Raw genomic sequence first — 21,607 nt, forward strand, 5'->3', positions numbered from 1 at the left:
GCCATTTTTTTGTCAACGGTTGCATTTTGGATTTGGCGCTCGGGATAAGAATAAGCAGTTCCCACATTAGTAAAACAGGGAGACGGAGAGGATTGGTGTCTGAGCCCTCGCAGCACAGCGGGGCCTTTCACAGCATGCAAATCTATCGCTGCTCCAGATCAAAAGGAGCAAAATGAGTCAGCTTCTATTGCAGGCTTTCCCAGTGCCCGTGGGGCATCCAGGCCCGTCCCCCCCCAGGGCTGTGCTTGGGGCTCTTGAGCTGCCTGCAGAGCAGCACTGACCGACACACATCCAGAGGAGCAGAAGGGCGACCCAGAGCCGCGATGGAGCTCGTGGTGTCAGTGTTAAATAACACTGCTCACGGCAGTTGAGGGGGGCAGGACTCGTTCCAGCACTATTAATATAGCCCCTATTTATATGCCTGGGTTCCTGAAAGCGCCACGGCAGAGCTACAGCTGCAGAGCTAAAATGGAATAAATGTCAGCCCCTGGGGAGAACGTGATCCTTTCAGCCATCGTGAGGGAAAGCAGGCAGCGAAAGGACAGAATAAGGGACAGCATTCAGAGCCGGGAACGGATCGCAGCACCCCGAGAGCGCAGCCGGTGGGCAGAGCCAGCAGCAACCTCCCTGCAGCAGCACTCCGTGCCAGAGACGCACGCTCAGCGTCAGCACAGCACCTACGGATACCGGCAGAGGGAGGCAGGAATTGGAGCTGCTGTCCGCTGATCCGGTGCCAGGTGTGACTCAGGACAAAGGGCAAAAGCCTGAAAGGAAGTTTGGGTGTTTGTTTTTTTTTTTTAAGTGCATCATCTGCAGGACTGGAAAGATGATGGAGAGCACAGGAGGGCCGTATCTGAACACCGCGGCTGTGACATCTCCGGTGGGAATAGTTCGTTTGCTGCAGATGATGTTCGGATGCACCACGTTCAGCCTGGTGGCCCACCAGGGGGGATTCAGCGCAGCATACGGCACTTTCTGCATGTTTGTCTGGACCTTCTGCTTTGCTGTCACTGTCTTTATCATTACCTGCGAGTTCACGCACCTGCACAGCTGTCTGAGCATCTCCTGGGGAAACTTCACAGCTGCGTTCGCCATGCTCGCCACGCTCATGTCGGTCACAGCGGCGGTGATTTACCCGCTCTACTTCGTGCAGCTCGGCTGCTACCCCATCACCTGCGAGGTGAGAGACTTCCGCATAGCGGCCAGCGTCTTTGCCGGCCTCGTGTTTGTTGTGTACGGCGCGGAGGTGTTCTTGACCAGGGCCAAACCAGGACAGGTCACCAGCTACATGGCCACCGTCTCCGGGCTCCTGAAGATCGTACAAGCCTTTGTGGCCTGCATCATCTTTGGGGCGCTGGTGAACGACAGCCAGTATAGCAAATACGTGGCCACACAGTGGTGCGTGGCCGTCTACAGCTTCTGCTTTATGGTCACGGTGGTGGTGGTCGCCTTCAGTGTCACAGGTAAGACCGCCCAGCTGTGTTTCCCCTTCGAGCGCTCTGTGGTCGTCTACACTTTTGGGGCCGTCCTGCTGTATGTGAGCGCAGCCGTCATCTGGCCGGTGTTCTGCTTTGACAGCAAGTACGGCTCCCCGCAGCGCCCCAGCGCCTGTGCCAAGGGCAGGTGCCCCTGGGACAGCCAGCTGGTGGTGGCCATCTTCACCTACGTCAACCTGCTGCTCTACGTGGTTGACCTGGCGTACTCCCAGCGCATCCGCTTCGTATCCCACATCTGAGGCCCGGCTCTGCCCCGGCTCCAGCAGCAGCAGCAGGAAATGGGACGCGGTGAGGATGGGCACTGACTGCGCCACGAACCGGAGCTCATTGCCAGGGCTCAGTGGGCCCACGGTCTCAGCCTGCAGTGGGTCAGCGGCCCACCCCCCATCAGTCGGCATTTGCTTCAGCCACCTGGTGCCAGAGTGAAGAAATCCTGCAGTCTGAAGTATGCAAAATGGCCTCTCATCTCCAGAAGGCAAAAAATGCTTGCTGCAATAGTGGGTCTGTAAGCTGCTGGAATGCTGAGCCAAATATTAGGAAAGACACCAAAGATTTTGAAACTGTTACCAACACTTAACTATAATCAAGTGACTACCCAGGAAGTGGGAAAGTTAAAAGCTGCATCAAGGAACAGCAGTTCCAGAGACGAAAAACAATGCTGGAGTTTGGGTTAGTCTGGGCTGTGTGGTGAGACATGAAATACTTGCAAATGTGGGAAATTCCAGTCAGGATGTTTCTGAGAAGAACATCATAGCTGCGATATTATTTTGATGATTTCCTTTCCCTCTGCTCCCTTGTTTAGCACAGAAAAAGAATATCCCAAGCACGCACCTCGAGGGGGAGCACAGGGTATCCTATTTAGCAAGCACCAAGTCTGTACAGAAATGAACATTTGTGAAACTGGAGTTCTATTGCCAAGAAATGGTGCAGAATAGACCCAAATCACAAAGCAAAGCAACCAGACCTTCTTGCTTGGACAGGACCAGAGGGCACCTCAGCACCTGCGCTGCTCATATGTCACTGCTTCTTTATACCGACGTCAGGATTGTTTTCCTGGAAGTTTAAAGATAAATTTTGAGGGTGGAGGTGGGGATGAAGGGTATGCAAAGACGAATCGCTATCACAGCCCTGCATAAAAGCAGGGTCCCAGGGTTCCTGTGTAGGGAACCTGCTTTGGCAGGGGGGTTGGACTCGAGGATCCCTGGAGGTCCCTTCCAACCCCTACAATTCTGTGATTCTGTGATAACGACTGAACTCGTAGGGAAAATCCTTGCATGTAATGGTAACAAACCGGGGGTGCTGGCTCAGAGCAGATCAGGTTCTGGGATTCCTGAGCTCTGTGTGTCACACACCAGCTGTGCTCCTCCGACCCATCCCTGACAAAACACCCAAAAAAGTCCCACATAGCATGGCTCAGATTTCCGGCTTAGCTGAACAACTCCTCACTTGCCATCAGGCAGACACGAAAGCAGCCCGAGTTCTCATGCAGAGCAGATAGATTGGATTAAAATCCAGAAGCAGCTGATGGACAGAAGCGAGATTTATTTTTAAGCAAATGAAAATAAAGCTGAATGGCAGCCTTGCAGACGACACCTACAGAGGTTTGTGTCCTTTCCCTTTGTGCAGCTTTTATCTCAGCAGCCAGAGCCCTTCTGCTTTCCAGCACAAAGCACGGCTCTCACTTCGTGTTGATGCACAAAGCCTGCATGGCCCAGGCCGCCAGCACTGCTGGATGACATTCTTTGTAGCAGACTCGCTCAGGGAAAAGGAAGGAAAGATATTTTTCATTATTGCCTTGTGTGGGGTTTGAAGAGCAAAGGAAAAAATGTCTGTTGGGTGAGGTTGCATTGCACAATACTACCACTCTAAGGACTTTAGCTGGAACCATTAGCCCATGAAAGAAGCATTGGTATCTATTGGAATGTGCCATGCAGCCTTCCAAGGGCTCTTTTCTCTTCCACAAGTTCCCATTAAGGCAGGAAATTTGGAAGATGATGGCTGAGCAAGGGGCTGGCTGGCTTATGCAAGGGCAGAGCTTTGTGCTATCCAGTGTAGGTATAAAAAGGGACACGAGGGAGCTTTATGTCCTGCAAACCAAGCAAAATCAAGGGTTGTACCAGTAAGAATTGCTGTTTGGATGAGAAATCCGTTTGTTTTAGAGTAGGCAGTGTGACCAACAGAGCCACTGCATGCAGAAGGATCCCTGAGCCTTTAAATGCATTCTTTTTAACCCGGTTAACCTGGACAAATGAAGCCGTGTAACACTTGGAAATGTATTCCGTTGTTGATACGGTGGAGTGCAAAAAATCAAATAGGTGACCCGAAAAAACAACAACAACAAAGGGATTTTGCTTGAAGAAAGCATCATCCTTCCTGCAGACTCCATTTTGTTATGGGGGCCCAGCAGATGCCGCCAAATCTCACATGCAATCTGCTGGAAGTTCCTCTGCTGCACAACACATTTTCTTTTCTCTTTTTTCCCCTTTTTTTCCGCTTGCTTCTCTTGCTGTGCAGGTTTTGCACCCAGCAGTGAGCAGAACCACGGCACAAAGCTGAATGGCACCAAGCGACTCCGCTGGAGGGGGGCACAACGTGAGGCCAAAGGGAAACCATGGGGGCAACATTTGGTGCCTCAACGATGACGAGGAAATCAGACGTAAGGTGGAAATGATGATAGCATGCAGTGGAGGAGTGGAAAGAGAAGCATTGCCAAGAACAGCCTGTTCAGATTCAGCCCTCTCATCTGTCAGCCAAGGGCTGAGCAAAAATGTTCGCATGGTCAAAATGGCAAAAAAGGCAGATTTGTGGACAACAATTCGCTCTTTTAAGGGGAAAAAAAAAATAAAAATAAGCAATCCTCGTGCTTTGGTGGTTAAAAACCCTCAAACCATTGGAAAGAATGAGATTGCCCAATCCTGGACACAGAACATCCCGTATCTGCTTAATGTGATTTTAACAACCAGCCCTGTCGTGATCCAGTTAATTAAAAAGCCCTTTATTTCCAGAGCCCGTCCTCCTTAATTAGCAAATGATGATGGAGGAACTCATCACAGAGGCGTCCTGGGATGGCGCTGTGGTATGCCGGCATGTACGTGCGTGCATTCAGAGCCCGGCTCTGTGCTCGAGCCCGGGTCCCAGAATTACGCATTAAGAAATGAGACACGGAATGCAAACAAGCACAAAACCCCCAGGACGAGCAGCGCCGCCCCTCCGCGCCCCGCGCCCACCGCCGCCCCAGCGCAGGGCGGGACCCGAACCTTCCAGAAGTGACCGCGCTCCGCGCGCGGCTGCGGCGGGACGAGAGCGCCCCCTGGCGGCTCGGAGCTGAGAGGCAGCGGCCGGCCCCGGGCGGTCCGCGTAGGCGGTGAATGATGCAACACCCGGAGCGAGTTGCACCAATCGCTGGCGAGAGCTCAGCCGGAGGCCCCGCCTCTCGCCCTTGAGAGGCGGAGAGCCGGCGTGGCCCCGCCCCTCAGCTTGACGATTGGCTACGCGCCTCCGCCCCGCCCCAATGCGCCGCGTCACCGCCTCTCTGAGCGGAGCGCGGCCACGTGGACGGCGGCGCGGTTGCAGGTGGGCTTTGGTCGCTCCGCACCGCATCATGAGCGTGGGATTCATCGGGGCCGGGCAGCTCGCCTTCGCCCTGGCCCGGGGCTTCACGGCGGCAGGTGGGTGCGGGGCCGGGGGGCGTGGCGAGGTGCCCGGCGAGGTGCCCGGGCTGAGTCGCGCTTTGTCTGCAGGGATCCTGGCAGCGCACAAGATCACGGCGAGCTCCCCGGACACCGAGCTGCCTACCGTCAGCGGGCTGCGGGTGAGTGCTGGCGGCTGGGCGCTGCTCCCGATCGGCAGCCACGAACCACAGCCGTCGCTTCTCTTTCCCACTGCAGAAAATGGGCGTGAACTTCACTGTGAGCAACAAGGACACGGTGAAGAGCAGCGACGTCCTCTTTCTGGCCGTGAAGCCCCCCATCATCCCCTTCATCCTGGACGAGGTGGGGCCCGACATCGAGGAGCGTCACATCGTGGTCTCCTGCGCTGCCGGTGTCACCATCAGCTCCATCGAGAAGGTGAGGGCCGGGCGGTGCTGAGCCGGGCAGGGCCATCAGGACAGCAGAGCGCTGGAAGTGGATTCAAGCCTGACCCCAGCATTGCCTGCGGTCCCCAGCACAGCACTGTGCTGTGCCCAGCTGGCTGCTTTGGGCCACCTTTGCCTCGTCAGAATAAGCTGCAGTGCTCCTCATGGAGGCTTTTTTATTACATGAAATGCTATCAGATCGCTTTTTCTCTCTGTGTGAGAAGAGGTGGGTCTTCTCCTGTGAATTTCTGCAGACTTTGTGCTCAGTGTCTGCAGCTGTTTTGGTGCCAATGGGGCAGCTGTGGAGGATGTTGTTCCCCACAGTGTTCTGTTTGGTGCTGTGACTAAGGATTTCATGTTTAAGTTTTGCCCACTTTGACTTAAAGTGGGGAATTTGGTACACAGGAATCTCTCTGCTCCTCTGTTTGTGCCCCTTGGGAGCCCCTTCCTGTTTGAAATGCCAGATATGCACTAAAGCTCTCTTTTATTTATTTTTTTCCTTCTTTCTCTCTATCTTCAATAATTTTCTGCCCTAAGAAACTCTCTGCCTTCTGCCCCGCACCTAAAGTGATCAGGTGCATGACCAACACCCCTGTGATTGTCCGAGAAGGTGCCACAGTCTATGCTACTGGGACTCATGCAGATGTGGAGGATGGGAAGCTCTTGGAACAACTTATGGCCAGCGTAGGCTTCTGCACGGAGGTGGAAGAGGACCTGATAGATGCTGTAACAGGGCTCAGTGGCAGTGGCCCTGCGTATGTATGTGCTGCTTTCTCAGTTCATGGAAATGCTGGGGACACTGGTGGGCTTTGCATGCACCGAAAGTCTGTGCACATTCAGTGTGTGTTTTCTTGTTTTTCTCATCACTGCCGTTCGTGATGGGACATGTAATCCAGGTATCCAGTTTATAACCAGTGTGGGTCAACAACAAAAGTCTATTACCAGTTGGATGAGGCTGAAGTCCATAGCCAGTGTGCAGTGTCCACGTCTGTGTTGCAAAATCTGAGCCTGTTGTTAGGATGACCTAGAAGCTGAATTTCTTCCATTCTCCCTACAACTCAGCTGGAGCTGGTGGGAGAGAAGCATGGCATGGCATCAATGCAGTAAAGGGGCTGACTTTTGTCAAGTCTTTGTAAGTCACAATGTGATCCTAGAGCTGTGGATTCTGCCTTCTGTAAGAACACTGGTCTCAGAATAGAGACTTCCAGTCACTTTTTTTCCTCTGTCTGATCTCAGGCATTCACTGCCCTGGATGCTCTGGCTGATGGAGGTGTGAAAATGGGGCTTCCCCGCAGGCTGGCTGTTCGGCTGGGAGCTCAGGCTTTGCTGGTCAGTATTGCTTCCTCCAAAATGCTCTTAAGCCTCTGCCTGCTCTGTGCAGAGCGTCTGCACATCATAGTTTTAAATGATTTCAGTCCCTTTACTGAATGTATTTAAATGTACTTTTGGTTTGAATGCACACGGGTTCCTGGTGAGGAGACATAGGAAGTGCCTGCAGCAATCTGCTGGTGCTGGTGGTGTGGTGGGCCTGGGGAGCCATGTCTCCTGTACAGGATTTTCCAGCTCTCCAAAGTGTTTTGGCAGCCTGTTATTGGCCCTTGGGCAGGAGACCAGTTTTGCCCTTTGTGACCCGTTAGGTGCTGCTCTAAGCAATGAAGAACAGGAGTATCTGGCAGAGGGTTTCCTCAGTCAGAGTTTTGATAGTCATTTTCTATTCCTCACCACAGGGGGCTGCCAAAATGCTGTTGGAATCAGAGCAGCACCCAGGTCAGCTGAAAGACAACGTCTGCTCCCCTGGGGGAGCCAGCATTCATGCCCTGCACTTCCTGGAGAGCGGAGGCTTTCGCTCACTGCTCATCAATGCTGTGGAGGCTTCCTGTATCCGGACAAGGTGGGCACTGAGAAAATCCTAAAGAGCCACTTGTCTCTTCCTCTTTCTACTTCTTACCATCTCTCTCTTCTACCACCCTATGGCAGGCAGCTGCAGCATTTGGCCGACAAGGAGAAGATCTCCCCAGCAGCCATAAAGAAGACTTTGTTGGATAAGGTGAAGCTGGAGTCTCCTTCTCTGTCTGTGGCATCTGCCAGCAAAGTCAGTCTGTTCAACAGTAAGAACCCCAGCAGCAAGAAGGACTGAGCAGATTGCTGTACTGCTGTACTCTGGCTGTGCTGACCATCAGTTTCCTCCATGCCCTTTCTTTTTTGACCAAGGAAAACATTCACACTGAATGTTGATGTTCTCCATACCTGACTCTTCGCTTGCAGCAGCTGTGGGGCAGCACAGAGCTGCTCACTGTGGCCTGGGTAACACCATACTCAGAGCTTTGTCATGGGCACCATTTGCTGGAAGCCTTGGACACTTCCAGAAGTGAGGTATCATTTATTGTGTCCCATGTAGAAACAGTTTATGGCAGGATTTTTAAGAACTTTCCAAATGCTTTTTAGGCTCAAAGGTTTGAGTCAGGTCTGGATCCCTCTTTCCTCATCTTGCATCTGCTTTCAGAACTCATCTCTTGTTGTTTTTCTTAGCTAGAGCAGGTGCTATCACACAAATGCAGTGCTGTGCACTGAGGCTGGGTCCTAATATGCTTCTCACCAGGGACCAAAGTGCCTCTGCCTCATTTCCCATCCACTTTGAGGATAGAAGAGGGTTAATGTGAATCCCTTAGCCACGTTCTGTTTCATTCAGATGCAGCCTTGGCATTCACCCCCTGAACAGCAGCTTTCTGTGGCTTTACAGCGTTCCCTCTTCTTCCAGAGTCCCAAACCAAGAAGCAGCACCTAGCATTCACACTGCCCTAATAACTGCTACTGGGCTGCAGCAGGAGCTATGGGGGATGGAAGGGATTTGGGTGGATCTCTGTGTCACGCTGTTCTGCCTCGAGGTACGCAGTGGGAGCACTGGTAGAAAGAAGGCACTTAAGAGGGGCTCACTGCATCCTTGGGAACCCGGGGCATCTGTGTGTGTGGTGCAAGAAAAGCATTTGGAAATCAATGCAGACTGCCAAAGGTGCTAGCAATGCCTGTGCGGTTTTATGTTAGGCAACAGCAGGGCAAGGCCCTGTAGGTGTGACATGGCTGCTGCTCTTCCTGCTCCTTGAATAAACCGTTGCTCTGACAGATTCGCGGCTGTATTTTGGGTGGGTGCGGCTCCGCGCCCGCTGTGTCCCCGCAGCCCGGCACTGAGCTCTCACCCGGCTCAGCTCCGCCGTCCCCTCGGTCTTGGGGCGGTCGGATGCCGCACCGCGGAGCCGTGCCGGGCGTTGGCCGATAAAAGAGAAGCGCCGGGGCCGAAGCGGTGCGGAACAAAGGCCGAAAGCAGCGGAGCGCCCAGCGCTGTCCGCCGGCCGTACGGCGGGTGTCGAGACCTCGCGGTGCTGCGGCCGCTGCCGAGCGCTTCCTCCTTCGGACCGCGCTTTCTCCGCTATGCGGCCCGGCCTCCCGCTGCCCGGTTACCGCGCTCCCTCCCCGCCCGGCTCGGGTCACACCGCGGCCCGGCCCCGCTCCGGCCCCGCCGCCCCTTTAAGTCCCCGCCCCGCCCTCCTCGCCCCGCCGCCTCCGACAGAAGCGCGCGTCCCCCTTAAGGCGCGGGGCGGTTGCGCCGGGCGCTTCATGAATGGAGCCACGTGACCCAAACATCACGTGACGCGTCCGTGAGCGGCGGCGGCTCGCGGCGTCCCGGTCCCTGCAGCGCGGCCTCCCCGTCCCGCCCGGCTCCGGCCCTGCCGGCTCCGTCAGGAGGTGACCGCAGCGAGCGCGGGCGGTGAGGGGCGCGCGGCGGCGGCGGCGGCGCCGGAGGGAGGAGGCGCGGCGCGGGCGGCGGGCGCGGCCCTGGCACCGGGCGGGGCGGGGCGGCGGGCGCGGCGGGCCGGTCCCCGGGGGCGGGGCGGGGCGGCCGCCGCTGACTCACGGCGGGGGCTCCGGGGCCGCGGCTTCCGCTCGTTTCGCGTCGCTCCCGGCCCGGTCCCCGCGCCGCGGCCGAGCAACAGGTGCGCGGGGCCCCGCCGCTCCGCCCGCCCCGCCCCGCGCTCCCCCCGGTGTCCCGGCGGGCGTTGGGGCTGTGAAGGCCGAGGCCTCGGCGCGGCGCTTCCCGAGGGTTCCCCGCCGCGGGGCTCGGGCCGTTCCGCTCCTCCCGCGCTGAGCCCTCCCGTCACCGCGGCGGTGGCGGCTGCGGGGTCACGGGGGTCCCCTGGGGGGGCGGTGGCGTTGCTCTGATGCCGGTCAACGAGGGAAAGTGCGGGCCGTTTGAGTTCCGGAAGGGCTGCGTGAGGCCATTTGTGCACGCGCAGGAAAAAACCACGAATAAACGGAACGGGGATCCCGCACCGGGGGGGGGGGGGGAGGAGAGCTCCGCGCCCGGCCCTGCCCCGCGCCCCGGCGACGTCACCGTGTTTACAGTGCGCGCGTGGCGCGGCGCCGCGCTGGGGAACGGGCAGCGAACGGGGAACCGGGAAAGGAAGGGCCCTGTGCGGTGCGCTCCGTGTTGGGGGGGAATTGGCTGCGGCCGTGCTGAGCTCAGTGCTTTTGAACGCCGGGGAAATGTGTTGAGGCGGCATTTTCTTCGCTGCAGTCATCGCGTTTGGCACTTTTCAGTGCGATCTTTCTTCGAGAACCTCTGAAAAGCAGAGAAATCAGCGGTCTGCAGAGCCGGGCTGTGTCTGGGCTCAGTGTCCTCCGGGTCTGCTGCCTTCCCATCACCCTCGTGTTGCCAGTGTTGCTGTGCTGGGTCTCTGGTAGGGAACGGGGGGGGGGGGGGGGAGTCCAAACTGGTGCTGCTTTCAGGCACAGCCCCTTCTCAGAGCCGCTCCCAGAACACAGCACACACTGCCCGGTTCCTCGGGTACAGACGCTGCAGCCCTCATGTCCAACAGAAGTGATGTTGTGATTCAGGCTTGGGGAGCGCTCTCCTGACCCCATCGCAGCTCTCTGGGTCCCTGCACTCATCCCAGCCGCGTCCCTCCACCAGGTCCCTCACATTTCTACGTCCTTTTGTGTCTGTATGTGGGTTTATGTATTTTTCTTAGCAGAAAATACAGTGTGAGGTACAGAGTGAGCATGGACTCTGAGGTCAGGGCTGTATGAGCTCCCTGCCCTGCTCTGCCCCCCGTGCCCAGCCTGATGCAGTCTTTATTTCTTTACATCTGCTGCAATGAAGGAAGTTGTAGTATTTCCTAGTGGTAGGGAACCATCTAACCCTATGGGGCACAAATTTCTGCAGCCATACCGACCCCAGTGTGCAGTCAGAGGATTCTGCAGGGCCAGTGTTACGCCTCTCCCCAGTTATTCTCTTCCTTCTGCCCCTTTTTCCAGCGGCCATTTTGTTTGATGGGGTGTGAGGGGGGGGGTACAGGAAACAAGAAAGAAAAAGAACGGCATGAGAAAGCGCAGAACTGATTTCAGGAGGCAGCAGTCTGCGTGTGCTCCCCCCACTGCAGCCACCTCCCTTGGTGGCAAAGTGACCCTTATGGCGCTGTCAGGTTGTCACGGACATCGTGCTGCAAGGAACATTGTCCTCTGGGTATAAATAGCCACCTCCTGGCAGGCTCCGGCCTTGGGAACATCTGAATTGTGCTCCTCTGCTCCGTGTCCTGCACAGCGCTGATCCTGCTCACCTCTAGCAGTCAGCACCGGGCGCATTGCAGGAGCCTGAGCTGCAGCTGCTGGAGGAGCAAAAATCCGTATTTGCTGACTGTACAGCTGGGTCTTGGCTGCAACTCTGCCTCTTACGTCTAGCAAACAAAAGAGCAGCAAACAGAATTGCTGTTGGCTGGCACAGAAGGTACAAAGGTGCTTGCAGACTGCACCTGCACGAAGGCAGTGCCGGGCTGTGTGGGATGGACGTGGCTGTTGAGGATTCGGTTTGTTGGGGTGCAGTGACATTCTGACCTGAGGTGTGAGGGGAGGAGGTGCATAGGGACAGGAGCCCTGCTATGCCTCTGTATGGAGACAGCGCCAGGAGCTGCTGTTATCGATCTGGAATGCTGTCCTCCCTGGCAGCGGAGGAGTCTGCTCCCCTCCAGTTTCAGCCTCCCTTGATCTTTGTTTTCTTATCTCTCAGCTTTGAAGATAAGGAAGGGAGAAGGTGGTGCTGTCCTGGCTTTGCTGGGGCTGATAGGGACTGCCTCAATGGGAAATGTGTATGGCTGCAGGTCGGCTTTGGGTGACAGGAGCAGGGAGGGCTCTTGAGGTTTTTGTTAGATCAGTAATGGGATTCCTGTGAGCCCCAGCACTGAGCCGTGGGTTTGGGCTGCCCGTCCTCCCCACAGAAAGAGTTGGATGCAGAACTCAGACTGTAACCCAGCTGTTCTGGCTTTGCTGGGAAGCACCCACAGTTTGGAGAGGAATGAGTGTGGCAGCTGTGTTCAGCACCTCACAAGTGCCCCGTGCAGGTGAAGCTGTCCCTTCCACTCACTGCCGGTGATGTGCTCCTGGACCGTGCCAGGCTGTGTCCTTGGGAGCATCATGGGTCTGGCAGGACTCGCTCTGGGCAGCTCTGGCTGTGCTGGGCAGCGGGTGTTGGGGCTGTGCTGTGCTCATGGGCTGTGAGGATGCAGCTGGGAGCAGAGGCGCGGGCTGCCGGCGTGCTGAGTCAGCGTGACTGGCCCTGAGCAGGCGTGCTCCGGACCTGGCCGCTGCTGCCAGGCTATTTTTAAAAATGTGGCTTCCGTGTATTCTGGCTCCTCCTAGTTTTTTAATTCCCCCCCCCCCGCCCCAAACAAAAAACAGCATTGCTACAAGTCTCCGTGGTTGTAGGGCTGTGGAAGGGCAGCAGTTCCTGCTTAGGGGCGGAATCTGTTGCCACGCTTTGAGTCCGATGCAGTCAGGCTGAGCGCTGCCTGGGGAGGGCAGTGGGGGTGTCCCAGCACGGGGTGCTGCGGGGCTCCGTGCAGCAGCTCTGGGTCTGCTGAAAGCTAACCCAGGAACTAACCTGACCTCCATCCCTTCCAGAGCCTGACTGACGTGGCTGCCGTGTTATGACGACCCCCAACAAAGGAAACAAGGCCTTGAAGGTAAAGCAGCAGGTGGAGGACGGGGGGTGCGGGCGGCTGCTCGAGGCTTCAGACTGCACACCGCCTTCTCTCCTCACAGGTGAAGCGGGAGCCAGGCGAGAATGGGACCAGCCTGACAGATGAGGAGCTGGTGACCATGTCTGTGCGGGAGCTGAACCAGCATCTGCGGGGCCTGTCCAAGGAGGAGATCATCCAGCTGAAGCAGCGCCGGCGCACGCTGAAGAACCGAGGCTACGCGGCCAGCTGCAGGGTCAAGCGCGTTACCCAGAAGGAGGAACTGGAGAAGCAGAAGGCAGAGCTGCAGCAGGAGGTGGAGAAGCTGGCCTCTGAGAATGCCAGCATGAAAATGGAACTCGATGCTCTCCGCTCCAAATATGAGGCACTCCAGAACTTCGCCAGAACCGTGGCCCGGAGCCCTGTCACCCCCGTGCGGGGCCCTCTCACCTCCAGCATGGGGCCCCTCGTCCCTGGCAAGGTCGCTACCACTAGTGTCATCACAATAGTGAAATCCAAAACGGACGCCCGGTCTTAGTGAAGCGAGTGTTGCCTGAGCTTGTCTGTGCAGGGCAATTAGGCACAAAACCAGCCTGGAATCCCCAAAGCACAAACCCTCCCCACACGGGTCAGGGTTCCTTCTACTTGGCCCAGGACTGGCCTGCTGATCGCTCTGGTTTTGTTTTGTTGTGTTCAGATTGGTATGAGCAGTGGTGATGCATCCCTTGTCCTGTGCAGACAGCACCTCCCACCCAGCGGTCTGTAGCCCTCAGCTGCCCTTGGGACAGGCTGTAAGATCTCGGTGTTCTGGCCAAAGGAAGTCTGCGCTGCGCGGCGAGAGGCCCGGAGGGAGGCTTTCTTCCTGGAACCCCAGTTTTCAGTCACTTCCAAAGGCTTTATTTCATTACTCTTCCAGGTGGTGTATCCAGGTGCCTGACTGCCCGGCACCTGAGCCTGCTGCTTTTGTCTCATCCGGTACCTGTAGTTGCAGCTGGGGTGTTCTGTGTAATAGATGTGGTATTCATTTCTAGGTGCGCCTCTGTGCCCAAGCAGTGAGTTTCCTTCAGGCTTCCATTGCAGTAGAGTGCGGATAGCGGCGGTGGATGGGAAGATGCTGGTGTGCCCCACTGCCTCTGCCCCAGCTGAGGGGAGGGGGATGGGATGGGGTCTGGGAGGGGGGGGAGGGAGGTACGTTGCTGACTGCAGGCCGGTTTTGTGCCTAATGTGTTGCACTGAACAAGACCAAAATCACTAGTTGTTCCCGTGTTTTGAGGGTATCAAGTGTCTCTAGTGTGATGGTTTACACGACCAGTTTATGTGGTTAAATAGCCCTTTTATTTAAAGAGAAACATCGTTTTAAGAGTTATTAAATTATCTAAGTTTAAAATGAAAATCAGACAGAAGAGAGAGCGTATTTATAGTCAGCTTTTTTTATCCGAGAGGGCGAGAATATTTGGCCATAGAAATGGGGAAATATTCTCGGAGACTTTGCTAGTTAGAAGTTAATAAATAAATAATTTTAAAGTTTCTCATGAACCTCCCGCAAACTGTTTGTGGCTCCGAGGTTAGTTTTTATAAAGAGTTATCAGACTTTATTTATAAAACTTAGAAAAAGAAAAAAAAAAAAAAAAAAAAAGACAAAAAAAAAAAAAAAAAAAGAGGCAAATCCTGTTTGATATCTTTTTGCAATTGTACCAAAAGTGACTTATTCTCGATCTTGCTGGCTCCGTTGTGTCCCCTGGTGTTGCGCTCTCTGTGCTCTCCGAGGCGCTGTGCTGTGGTGCTGTCAGTGGCTGCCTTTGCCATGTGCTGTCGTTCTCATGCTTCTGTTGTTTTCCCTGAGCTCGAGCGAGAGGTTCGCTTGCAATCTCTCCGAATTCTCCAGGAGGATTCTGGCACACAGGCAAAGATGCTGTTTTTCTGAGAGGTGGAAATGAACGGCTGATGCCGCTGAGGAGTGATGCGTGCCCTGAAAACGCTGCTCTGCAGAGGGGCTTGGTGGGACGCCTGCTTCTCTCTCTGGGTGTTGCAGCTGTGGCTTCTGCGCAAGCAGCTCAGCCTCTCGCTGCCCAGCCAGTGCTGACCCCGGAGTTACCTGCATGGGGGATGCGTTCCCATTGGGACTGCTCTCCTCTGGCTGAGAAGTAACACAGGGGAGAGCTGTATAAGTTCTGAAGGAGACTGAGGGGAACGAAGATGGAGCTGGATGTGGATCCTGTGGTCAGAGTTCGCGCTGTGCTCGTGGCTCCTCTGATGAGAGGCAGGGCTGACAGCGTTTTGGGCGGTGCAGGGCCTGCACTTGTCCTGAAGCTGCAGCCTCTTGTGCTGAGCATCAGCATATTACTGAAAAGTGAGAGGTGTCTTGGTTACTTTTTTTTTCCTGGTGCAACTTATGGCTGTAGGTATTGGTAAAGGTACCTAAACTTACAGCTATGTGACACAGCTGAAAAACAGTTTGTGGTCAGGCTCCATTTTCACACTAGGACAGACCTCCCTGCCCTCACCTCCTGAGAGACTCGATCTGATTACTGAGTTGTTTTGGAGAATCAGGGCATGGGGGTGAAGTCCATTTGATCTTTTGGGTGTCGAAAATCACCTGAGCACAGGAGACAGATAAGGATGGCACAAGCAAAGTGTGGTTTGCTATACTAGGTGTGTTTTGGTGATGAGTTTCTTATGTAGCTGAACTGATGCTGTTCTCTGGGCTGAAAAGCAGGTACACCTAATGAGAGCTACTGCACAGCAGGAGAGGAGCTGATGGGATTTCTTGTTGAAAGAGGAGATCAGCTTTGCACTGACTAATTGCCGACTTAGGGAGAAGCTGTTTGGAATGCTTTTCCCTGTGAACTTTGTGGATAAAGAGTAGGTTAGAACATCGCCTCCAGGCTTCCCCCATCCAGCTCATGGGTTTTCTCCTCTCCGAACTGAGGTGTTGTGCTGTTTCCTTGCTATGCACCAGATGGGCTACTTGCTGTGCAACACTTCACACAGACTTCTAGGCTCAAGCCTTTGTCTTCCAGCTGCTGGGTGGTGTGAGGAGGAGATGAGACACAACAGAGTCCTCTGGCTGGCTCAGGCTGTAAAACCCAACCCTGTCCCTCCTGGAGCCATGAGATCTGACCTGGCAGGAGAGCCTCCCAGCTGGAGGCCAGACCTCTGCAGAGCGAGCAGACAAGGTTTTGTGTGCAAACTGTCTCCGTTTGCTGGAGATTGTTGTGAGGAGGGCTCCATCAACAGAGCAGGCAATGACAGGCAGTCCCACAGCCCTGGCAAACTCATTTCCATTGTATCCTGCACCCGATCCTTCTCTGCCTGCTGGACGGCAATCGCTGCTGCCAATGAGAGTCTGTGCTTCCCTGGAGCAAGTGAGGAGGACAGAACAGGCATCAGCGCTGACTCCACCAGCCATGAATGCTGTCATTTCTCCTCCTCTGCGCTGTGCTTGCTAGCTTGTGGTCCCAGTTTGCTTTGAGTGGCTGAATGCATTCGGTGAGGACACATCTCTTTAGGGACGCGTGGGCACAAAGCTGCTGCCATAGGGCGCCCGTGTGGTGAACCAGCTCTGCGGGTGAGGTGGTTCCCTGCTCGCAAAGCGCTCTGTCTGGCTCCATCCTAGAGGTGCAGGAGGGGATGTGCTCCTCTTTGCGGGTGCTGCTTCCCCGTACTGGCGTGGTGTTTTTGGTTTTGTTCTCAGTGAAGTATTGGAATCCGAGTAATGTATTTCTGCGGTGTCTGAAGAATCTCCCGTCACGTTCAGGGCGCGCAGTCCTCACCACCCGGCACCCGATGCCTGCGTGAGGCGGCCCTGCCCCGAGCCCGTCGCTCTGATCTCTCTCTCTCTCGTATATAGCGTTCTGGAGTGTGGCAGTTCTTGTTCCTGAGGTGCTCGTCCGTTCGGTTTCCTGCTGTGAAGGGTGTTGTGTTTTCTTTCTCCTTTCCCGGTACATTTTTGATGCAGTGGTTGGGAGGTGGGGCCCGGCCCCAGCCGCCCTCTAAGGAACCATGAAGCGTGTCCCCTGCAGCGGCCCGGCCGGGCGGGGCTTTGTGTATCGTGTGGTGAATCGTGTCGAGTGACTCCTGCGTCGTGCTGCGCCGGTGGGCAGCGCCGTCCCGAGGGAGCGGGGCGGGGAGGGCGCGAGGGCCGAGGTCGGAGCCGCCGCGCTGCCCTTCCCGGGCCCGGCGGAGCGCCGCCCTCAGAGGAGCACCGCCCGGAGGGACCGCGGGGCTCCGGCGGGACCCGCCGTGCCGTTGGCCCGTCCCGGCCCCGGGTCTGTCCGCTGTCCGGGGGTGGGGTGCAGCGAGGCCGCGGTTGGCGGGCGGGAGGCGGTATTTATTGCTAAGTTATTGCCCCGCGCGGCGACGGCGGGCGTTATTTATTGCTGTACATAGTGTTCGTCTGCCGGCGCGGCCGCCGTTGTTTTGTACATGACAATAAACAGCTTTCAAACACCACGGCCCGGTGCTTCCTTTGCGGCGTGGTTCGCCGCCGCGCGAGGGGGCGCTGCTGCGCACCGCGGGGCGGGAGGGGCCGGAAGCGGCGCTCGGCCGCTCTCTCCGAGAGGAAGCGGCTTCTCGCGTCCGGCGTCCGACAGCGGAAGTGGGGCGCTTCCGGCGCGATGGCGGCCGGCGGCAGCCTCAGCCGCTCGGAGCGGAAGGCGGCGGCGCGCGCCGAGATCCTTCAGCAGGAGGAGCAGCGAGACCGGCGGAGACAGGTACGGCACGGCACGGCGCGGCGCCCCTCGGTCCGCCCGCGCGGCCGGACTGCCGTGACGCGCTGCGTGTGCCGGGCAGGTTTCTCGCATCTGGAGGAAGCCGCCGGCGGAACGGAGCCCCGAGGAATGTCAGGTGCTGAGCGAGAGCGAGGACATCGTCCGGGAGCTGGAGAGGCGCCGCAAGAGGCGCGAGCGGCTTCGCCGACGGCAGGAGGAGGTGGGCGCCGGGCGGGGGCGGGCCGGGCCCGATGGGTGCGGCTCCGGGGCCGCGTCGGAGCCGCCGCGCGCCGGTGCTGCGGGGGCCGCGGCCGTAGGGAGGGGCTTTGCGCTCCGGGTTGCCGCGGGCGCTGAGCTCCTGCTGCGGGGGGAGTTCTGCGGCAGAACTGACGGTACCGCCTTCCCAGGAGTGCCCCCGTCCCTCGGGACCGCGCCCTGCTGTGCCGGTCCTCGGCTGATCTCCCTGCACCGGCCTTGCTTCTTGCAGCTGCCAACTTCTTCCGAAGTGCGTTTGGTTCTCTGAGTGGCCGTGCTCCCTGGGAGGGCTGTATCTGTGTGTGCTGCTATCCAGAAACCTTCTTCCCTTGGTCCTTCATAGATAATACAGATGGCAAACGCCCATGTTCTTCTAGTTAGGAGACCTTTTGATAATATTCCTTCTGATAATATTTGTCTGCTGCGTTCCCTGGCTAGGATGGACCCATATCAAAATGTCCAAGGAGCTCTCTGTTCTTTCAGGCTTAGCGACACGCTGAAACTGCCCATTTGCATTTCCTAGGTATGTGATGAGCCAGAGGAGCTAAAGAGAAAGGTCACTGAGCTGGCTGCTGCTATCCGGAACGCCAAGCACCTTGTCATCTACACAGGAGCAGGGATCAGTACGGTAGGATTCTTTGGGGGTGAGTGGCTGGAGCTTTGGGAGCTCCTTCAGGAGTGTTGGAATGTTTGAACTCTGTTTTTTGTGGATTCCAAGTGACCACAGGATATCATAGAATCATAGAATGGCCTGGGTTTAAAAGGACCGCAATGATCATCAAGTTTCAACCCCCTGCTACGTGCAGGGTTGCCAACCACCAGACCAGGCTGCCCAGAAGATATTTGGGATTCTGTATTAACACTGTTGAACTACAAACCATGACCAAGATGTTAATTAATTTGCATCTTGGGATGTTCCTGCTGGCCAAGAGATTCTGAGGCTGCATCACCTCTATGCAAAGAGCGAGCTTTTAAAATAAGATCAGTAGTCTGTCTTCAGTCGAGTCTCTTCAGCTACTTTTGCTGCAAAACCTAAAAGAAATTATAGCTGCTCAATGCTCTCTGCATTAATAAATGATTCAGAAATAACGAGTGCTTACTAGAAGTGAAAAATGATTTAAAAAATGGTTTCTGTGGCCTCTTACGAGAATGGAAATCTGGAGCTGCCTCTTCGCAGGTCACATTTGTCACTTTTGTCTGAACTCTGAAATGGGAACCTCATTGTTCTTCCCCTTTTCTGCAATCTCAGCTGATAGGGACATAGACACTTTTTTTAAAGAACGCTGAGTGTTCTTTAAACGAGTTGAGTGTAAATAATAAAAGGTTCAAGAACTGTGTTCTGTCTGGGGGAGTGGGAGGTTCCTGGGGGAGAAGAGTGTTCTGTAGGGATTTCATAGTGGTATTATTGGAGAAAATAAATACTGGAGGTGAAATTGAGAACTGCAAGGTAGGAAAAGAGCTCCCTGTAATTAGGAAAACTTTGAGTGAATGAAAAAGCAGCAGTGAATGCTGTACCTCGCTGTCCTGGGTGAGGCCAGGTTGATGTGTTGGTGGACAAGAGGTAGGAACTTTCGGGTCAGGCCGTGCTTTGTCTCTCTCCATAACACAGGCAGCTTCGATCCCAGACTACCGAGGCCCCAATGGCATTTGGACATTGCTGCAGAAGGGCAGGAGCATCAGGTAAGGTGACCAGTGAACATTTCCTTTCTCTTTCCTGGAAGGACATTTTTGCAGCTACTCAGGAGATGAATTCTGAGCTGCCCAGCAGACAGCTGATACTGAAGGAGAGTGTTAATGGTAATTTCTTACTCTATTTTTCTCTGCCTCTTGTCAGTGCTACAGATCTGAGTGAGGCAGAGCCCACGCTCACCCATATGAGCATTGCTTGCCTACACAAGCATAATCTGGTAAGATTTCTTTTTCTGTACATGACTTGTGCTCCACTGTCACAGTATAATAAATCAGATAAAGAAGAAAAAAGATATTTTTCACAGTACTGCATAACTGTTGTTCTCAGTGAGGTGTCTGTGGTTCTGTATAGCTGAGCCTTCATCAGGCCGTGTCCAGACTATGGCTCCAGCATCTTTTTCCCTCATGCCTTTTTTTAATAGCTTATGTTTGCCTCCTGCTGAGGCTGTGGTCTGGGGACGTGGCCACAAAGCCTGCCAGGCCTAACAGCTGTATTTAGCAGGAATCTCTCTGCTTAGTTTTCAGAGTTCTACTCTCTCTGCTTTTCTACTGCTAGCTCAGTATATTGAAGCAGAACTATTTATTGCACGTTGAGATGTTACCTGCATTGGAACCACGCTTTCAGAATCTTCTCTGTGTGTGTTATTTCAATGTTCTGCTCTCTTCAGGTGCAGCACGTGGTATCTCAAAACTGTGATGGGCTGCACCTGCGAAGTGGGTTACCTAGATCAGCAATATCTGAGCTTCATGGAAACATGTACATAGAGGTGAGCAGCTAGGAAAGGACAAAGGCACTGTCAGTACTGGCCTCTTAAAAAAGACAGTGGTAACTGTTTCTCCCTCCCTGACTCAAAAATTAGTGCAAGGGCTACTCTCAGCTTAGTTTGTATCTTTAGTTTGCCAGTTTTTTGGTAAACTAGTTAGCAAACTCCACAATCGAGTTTTCTGTACAACCTGGCAGTTCTCTCTCTGTATTTGCTAGAGCCTTCTGCTTCTGAGTGCAGTTCTTCAGGCGTTGCCTGAAAATCCCTCCTATTGACCAGGCTGCCTGCCCCCTGTAATTCCACTCACTAGCTGAGCGTTTCTGAATGTTTCCAAGTTAGCATCTAAACACAGATGATTCCTTCTACTGCTTCCAGGTTTGTTGTCCCCAAAAGGTGCTTTTCTCTGAGGTGTGGCTGCATCCCTGGGCTCAGATGGACCAGATGCTGACAATACAACACTTTTCCTTCCTGTGCTACAGGTCTGCACTTCGTGTACCCCCAACAGAGAGTACGTGCGAGTCTTTGATGTGACAGAACGCACGGCCCTGCACAAGCATCACACTGGCAGGCTGTGCCACAAGTGCGGGGCACAGTTGAGAGATACAATCGTCCACTTTGGGGAGAAGGGGACACTGACACAGCCCCTGAACTGGGAAGCAGCAACAGAAGCTGCAAGCAAAGCAGATGTGATTCTTTGTCTGGGTTCCAGCTTAAAGGTAACTTTAGAGACTCGGTGAAGATTGTTAGCAGCATTCCCTCTTGGTGATACACCTTGGTGCTGAGCAGTCTCCTCCCAAACAGACAACTGTAAACTCTGGTGTCAGGATTCGCCCACCATCTGTGTGATAGTCTCTCTTCCTCCCTCTTTCCCTTCCTGGTAATACATTCCTTTTCCTCTCGCTGATATGGTTCACGGTTACGTGTGCCTTTGGCTGTGCTGATCATTTCTGTTTTGTGGCAGGTTTTGAAAAAATACCCCCGGCTTTGGTGCATGAGCAAACCTCCACCTCGTCGTCCAAAGCTGTACATCGTGAACCTCCAGGTGAGCGCCTTCCCGGTGCCGGGCAGGGAGGTTGGGTGAAGCCCCTCGCAGCGGGTGCTGCAGCACGTGTCCTGCTGTCACCTCGCAGTGGACGCCCAAGGACGACCTGGCTGCCCTAAAGCTGCACGGCCGCTGCGACGACGTCATGCGGCTGCTGATGGAGGAGCTGGGCCTGCAGATCCCCGGCTACGACCGGTGAGCTGGTGGGGACCGGGGGGGGGACGGGATGGCCACCGCGAGCCCCCCGCCCTCACCTCCTCCTCTCCGCAGGGCGCGGGACCCCATCTTCGCGCTGGCCGAGCCGCTGCGCCCCGACGAGGAGGGCACGCACTCCCGGAAGCCGGTGGCCCCGCCGCAGGGCGTCGAGCCGGCCGCGGCACCGCGGGACGAACATCCCGCCCGGCCCGGCGGCTGGTTGGGCCGCGGCTGCGCCAAGGGCACCCGGCGCAGGAAGAGCAACTGACGGCGGGGGCGGGGCGGGGCGAAACGGAGCGCGGGGCGTCGGCTCGCCCCGACCGCCGGTGCTGACGCGCCCCAAGATGGCGGCGGGGGCGGGCGAGGGGCGGGGCGAGC

General features: G+C 55.7%; 4 protein-coding genes across 7 annotated transcripts; all 4 read left to right on the forward strand.

The window, feature by feature from the left end:
• Positions 1-287: 287 nt before the first annotated feature.
• Positions 288-3,086, forward strand: MYADML2 (myeloid associated differentiation marker like 2). The gene has a single exon (XM_052688121.1). The coding sequence runs from the start codon at positions 827-829 to the stop codon at positions 1,733-1,735; it is 909 nt and encodes a 302-aa protein (XP_052544081.1). The 5' UTR covers positions 288-826; the 3' UTR covers positions 1,736-3,086.
• A 1,922-nt stretch (positions 3,087-5,008) lies between these two features.
• On the forward strand, positions 5,009-8,693 carry PYCR1 (pyrroline-5-carboxylate reductase 1). Its single transcript, XM_052688107.1, has 7 exons — positions 5,009-5,164; positions 5,237-5,307; positions 5,384-5,563; positions 6,109-6,330; positions 6,808-6,900; positions 7,299-7,462; positions 7,549-8,693. Exons 1-7 carry the CDS (start codon positions 5,098-5,100, stop codon positions 7,706-7,708), a joined length of 957 nt encoding a protein of 318 aa, XP_052544067.1. The 5' UTR covers positions 5,009-5,097; the 3' UTR covers positions 7,709-8,693.
• A 480-nt stretch (positions 8,694-9,173) lies between these two features.
• On the forward strand, positions 9,174-17,027 carry MAFG (MAF bZIP transcription factor G). Of its 4 annotated transcripts, none has more exons than XM_052688013.1 (3): positions 9,174-9,312; positions 12,520-12,581; positions 12,661-17,027. In XM_052688013.1, exons 2-3 carry the CDS (start codon positions 12,546-12,548, stop codon positions 13,111-13,113), a joined length of 489 nt encoding a protein of 162 aa, XP_052543973.1. In that variant the 5' UTR covers positions 9,174-9,312; positions 12,520-12,545; the 3' UTR covers positions 13,114-17,027. The 4 variants fall into 4 exon arrangements, with proteins under 4 accessions (XP_052543973.1, XP_052543975.1, XP_052543976.1 ...); XM_052688015.1 differs by having other exon boundaries at positions 9,221-9,334; XM_052688016.1 differs by lacking the exon at positions 9,174-9,312 and adding an exon at positions 9,526-9,560.
• A 119-nt stretch (positions 17,028-17,146) lies between these two features.
• SIRT7 (sirtuin 7) lies at positions 17,147-21,567 on the forward strand. Its single transcript, XM_052687939.1, has 10 exons — positions 17,147-17,287; positions 17,367-17,504; positions 18,063-18,167; positions 19,149-19,219; positions 19,374-19,446; positions 19,897-19,995; positions 20,472-20,708; positions 20,954-21,034; positions 21,123-21,229; positions 21,305-21,567. Exons 1-10 carry the CDS (start codon positions 17,192-17,194, stop codon positions 21,495-21,497), a joined length of 1,200 nt encoding a protein of 399 aa, XP_052543899.1. The 5' UTR covers positions 17,147-17,191; the 3' UTR covers positions 21,498-21,567.
• Positions 21,568-21,607: the final 40 nt, after the last annotated feature.

This window comes from Tympanuchus pallidicinctus, unplaced genomic scaffold (genome assembly GCF_026119805.1).
Source record: "Tympanuchus pallidicinctus isolate F22 unplaced genomic scaffold, pur_lepc_1.0 scaffold23, whole genome shotgun sequence".
NCBI classification, from domain to species: domain Eukaryota; kingdom Metazoa; phylum Chordata; class Aves; order Galliformes; family Phasianidae; genus Tympanuchus; species Tympanuchus pallidicinctus.

Bases quoted from the DNA above. Each gene is read 5' to 3' on its own strand.
- MAFG (XM_052688013.1), top strand. From the start codon at position 12,546: ATGACGACCCCCAACAAAGGAAACAAGGCCTTGAAG. The intron at 12,582-12,660 runs GTAAAGCAGCAG...CTCTCCTCACAG, and splicing joins AAGGAAACAAGGCCTTGAAG to GTGAAGCGGGAGCCAGGCGA.
- SIRT7 (XM_052687939.1), top strand. From the start codon at position 17,192: ATGGCGGCCGGCGGCAGCCTCAGCCGCTCGGAGCGGAAGGCGGCGGCG. The intron at 17,288-17,366 runs GTACGGCACGGC...TGTGCCGGGCAG, and splicing joins AGCGAGACCGGCGGAGACAG to GTTTCTCGCATCTGGAGGAA. The intron at 21,035-21,122 runs GTGAGCGCCTTC...GTCACCTCGCAG, and splicing joins TGTACATCGTGAACCTCCAG to TGGACGCCCAAGGACGACCT.
- MYADML2 (XM_052688121.1), top strand. From the start codon at position 827: ATGATGGAGAGCACAGGAGGGCCGTATCTGAACACCGCGGCTGTGACA.
- PYCR1 (XM_052688107.1), top strand. From the start codon at position 5,098: ATGAGCGTGGGATTCATCGGGGCCGGGCAGCTCGCCTTCGCCCTGGCC. The intron at 5,564-6,108 runs GTGAGGGCCGGG...TTCTGCCCTAAG, and splicing joins CCATCAGCTCCATCGAGAAG to AAACTCTCTGCCTTCTGCCC. The intron at 6,901-7,298 runs GTCAGTATTGCT...TCCTCACCACAG, and splicing joins TGGGAGCTCAGGCTTTGCTG to GGGGCTGCCAAAATGCTGTT.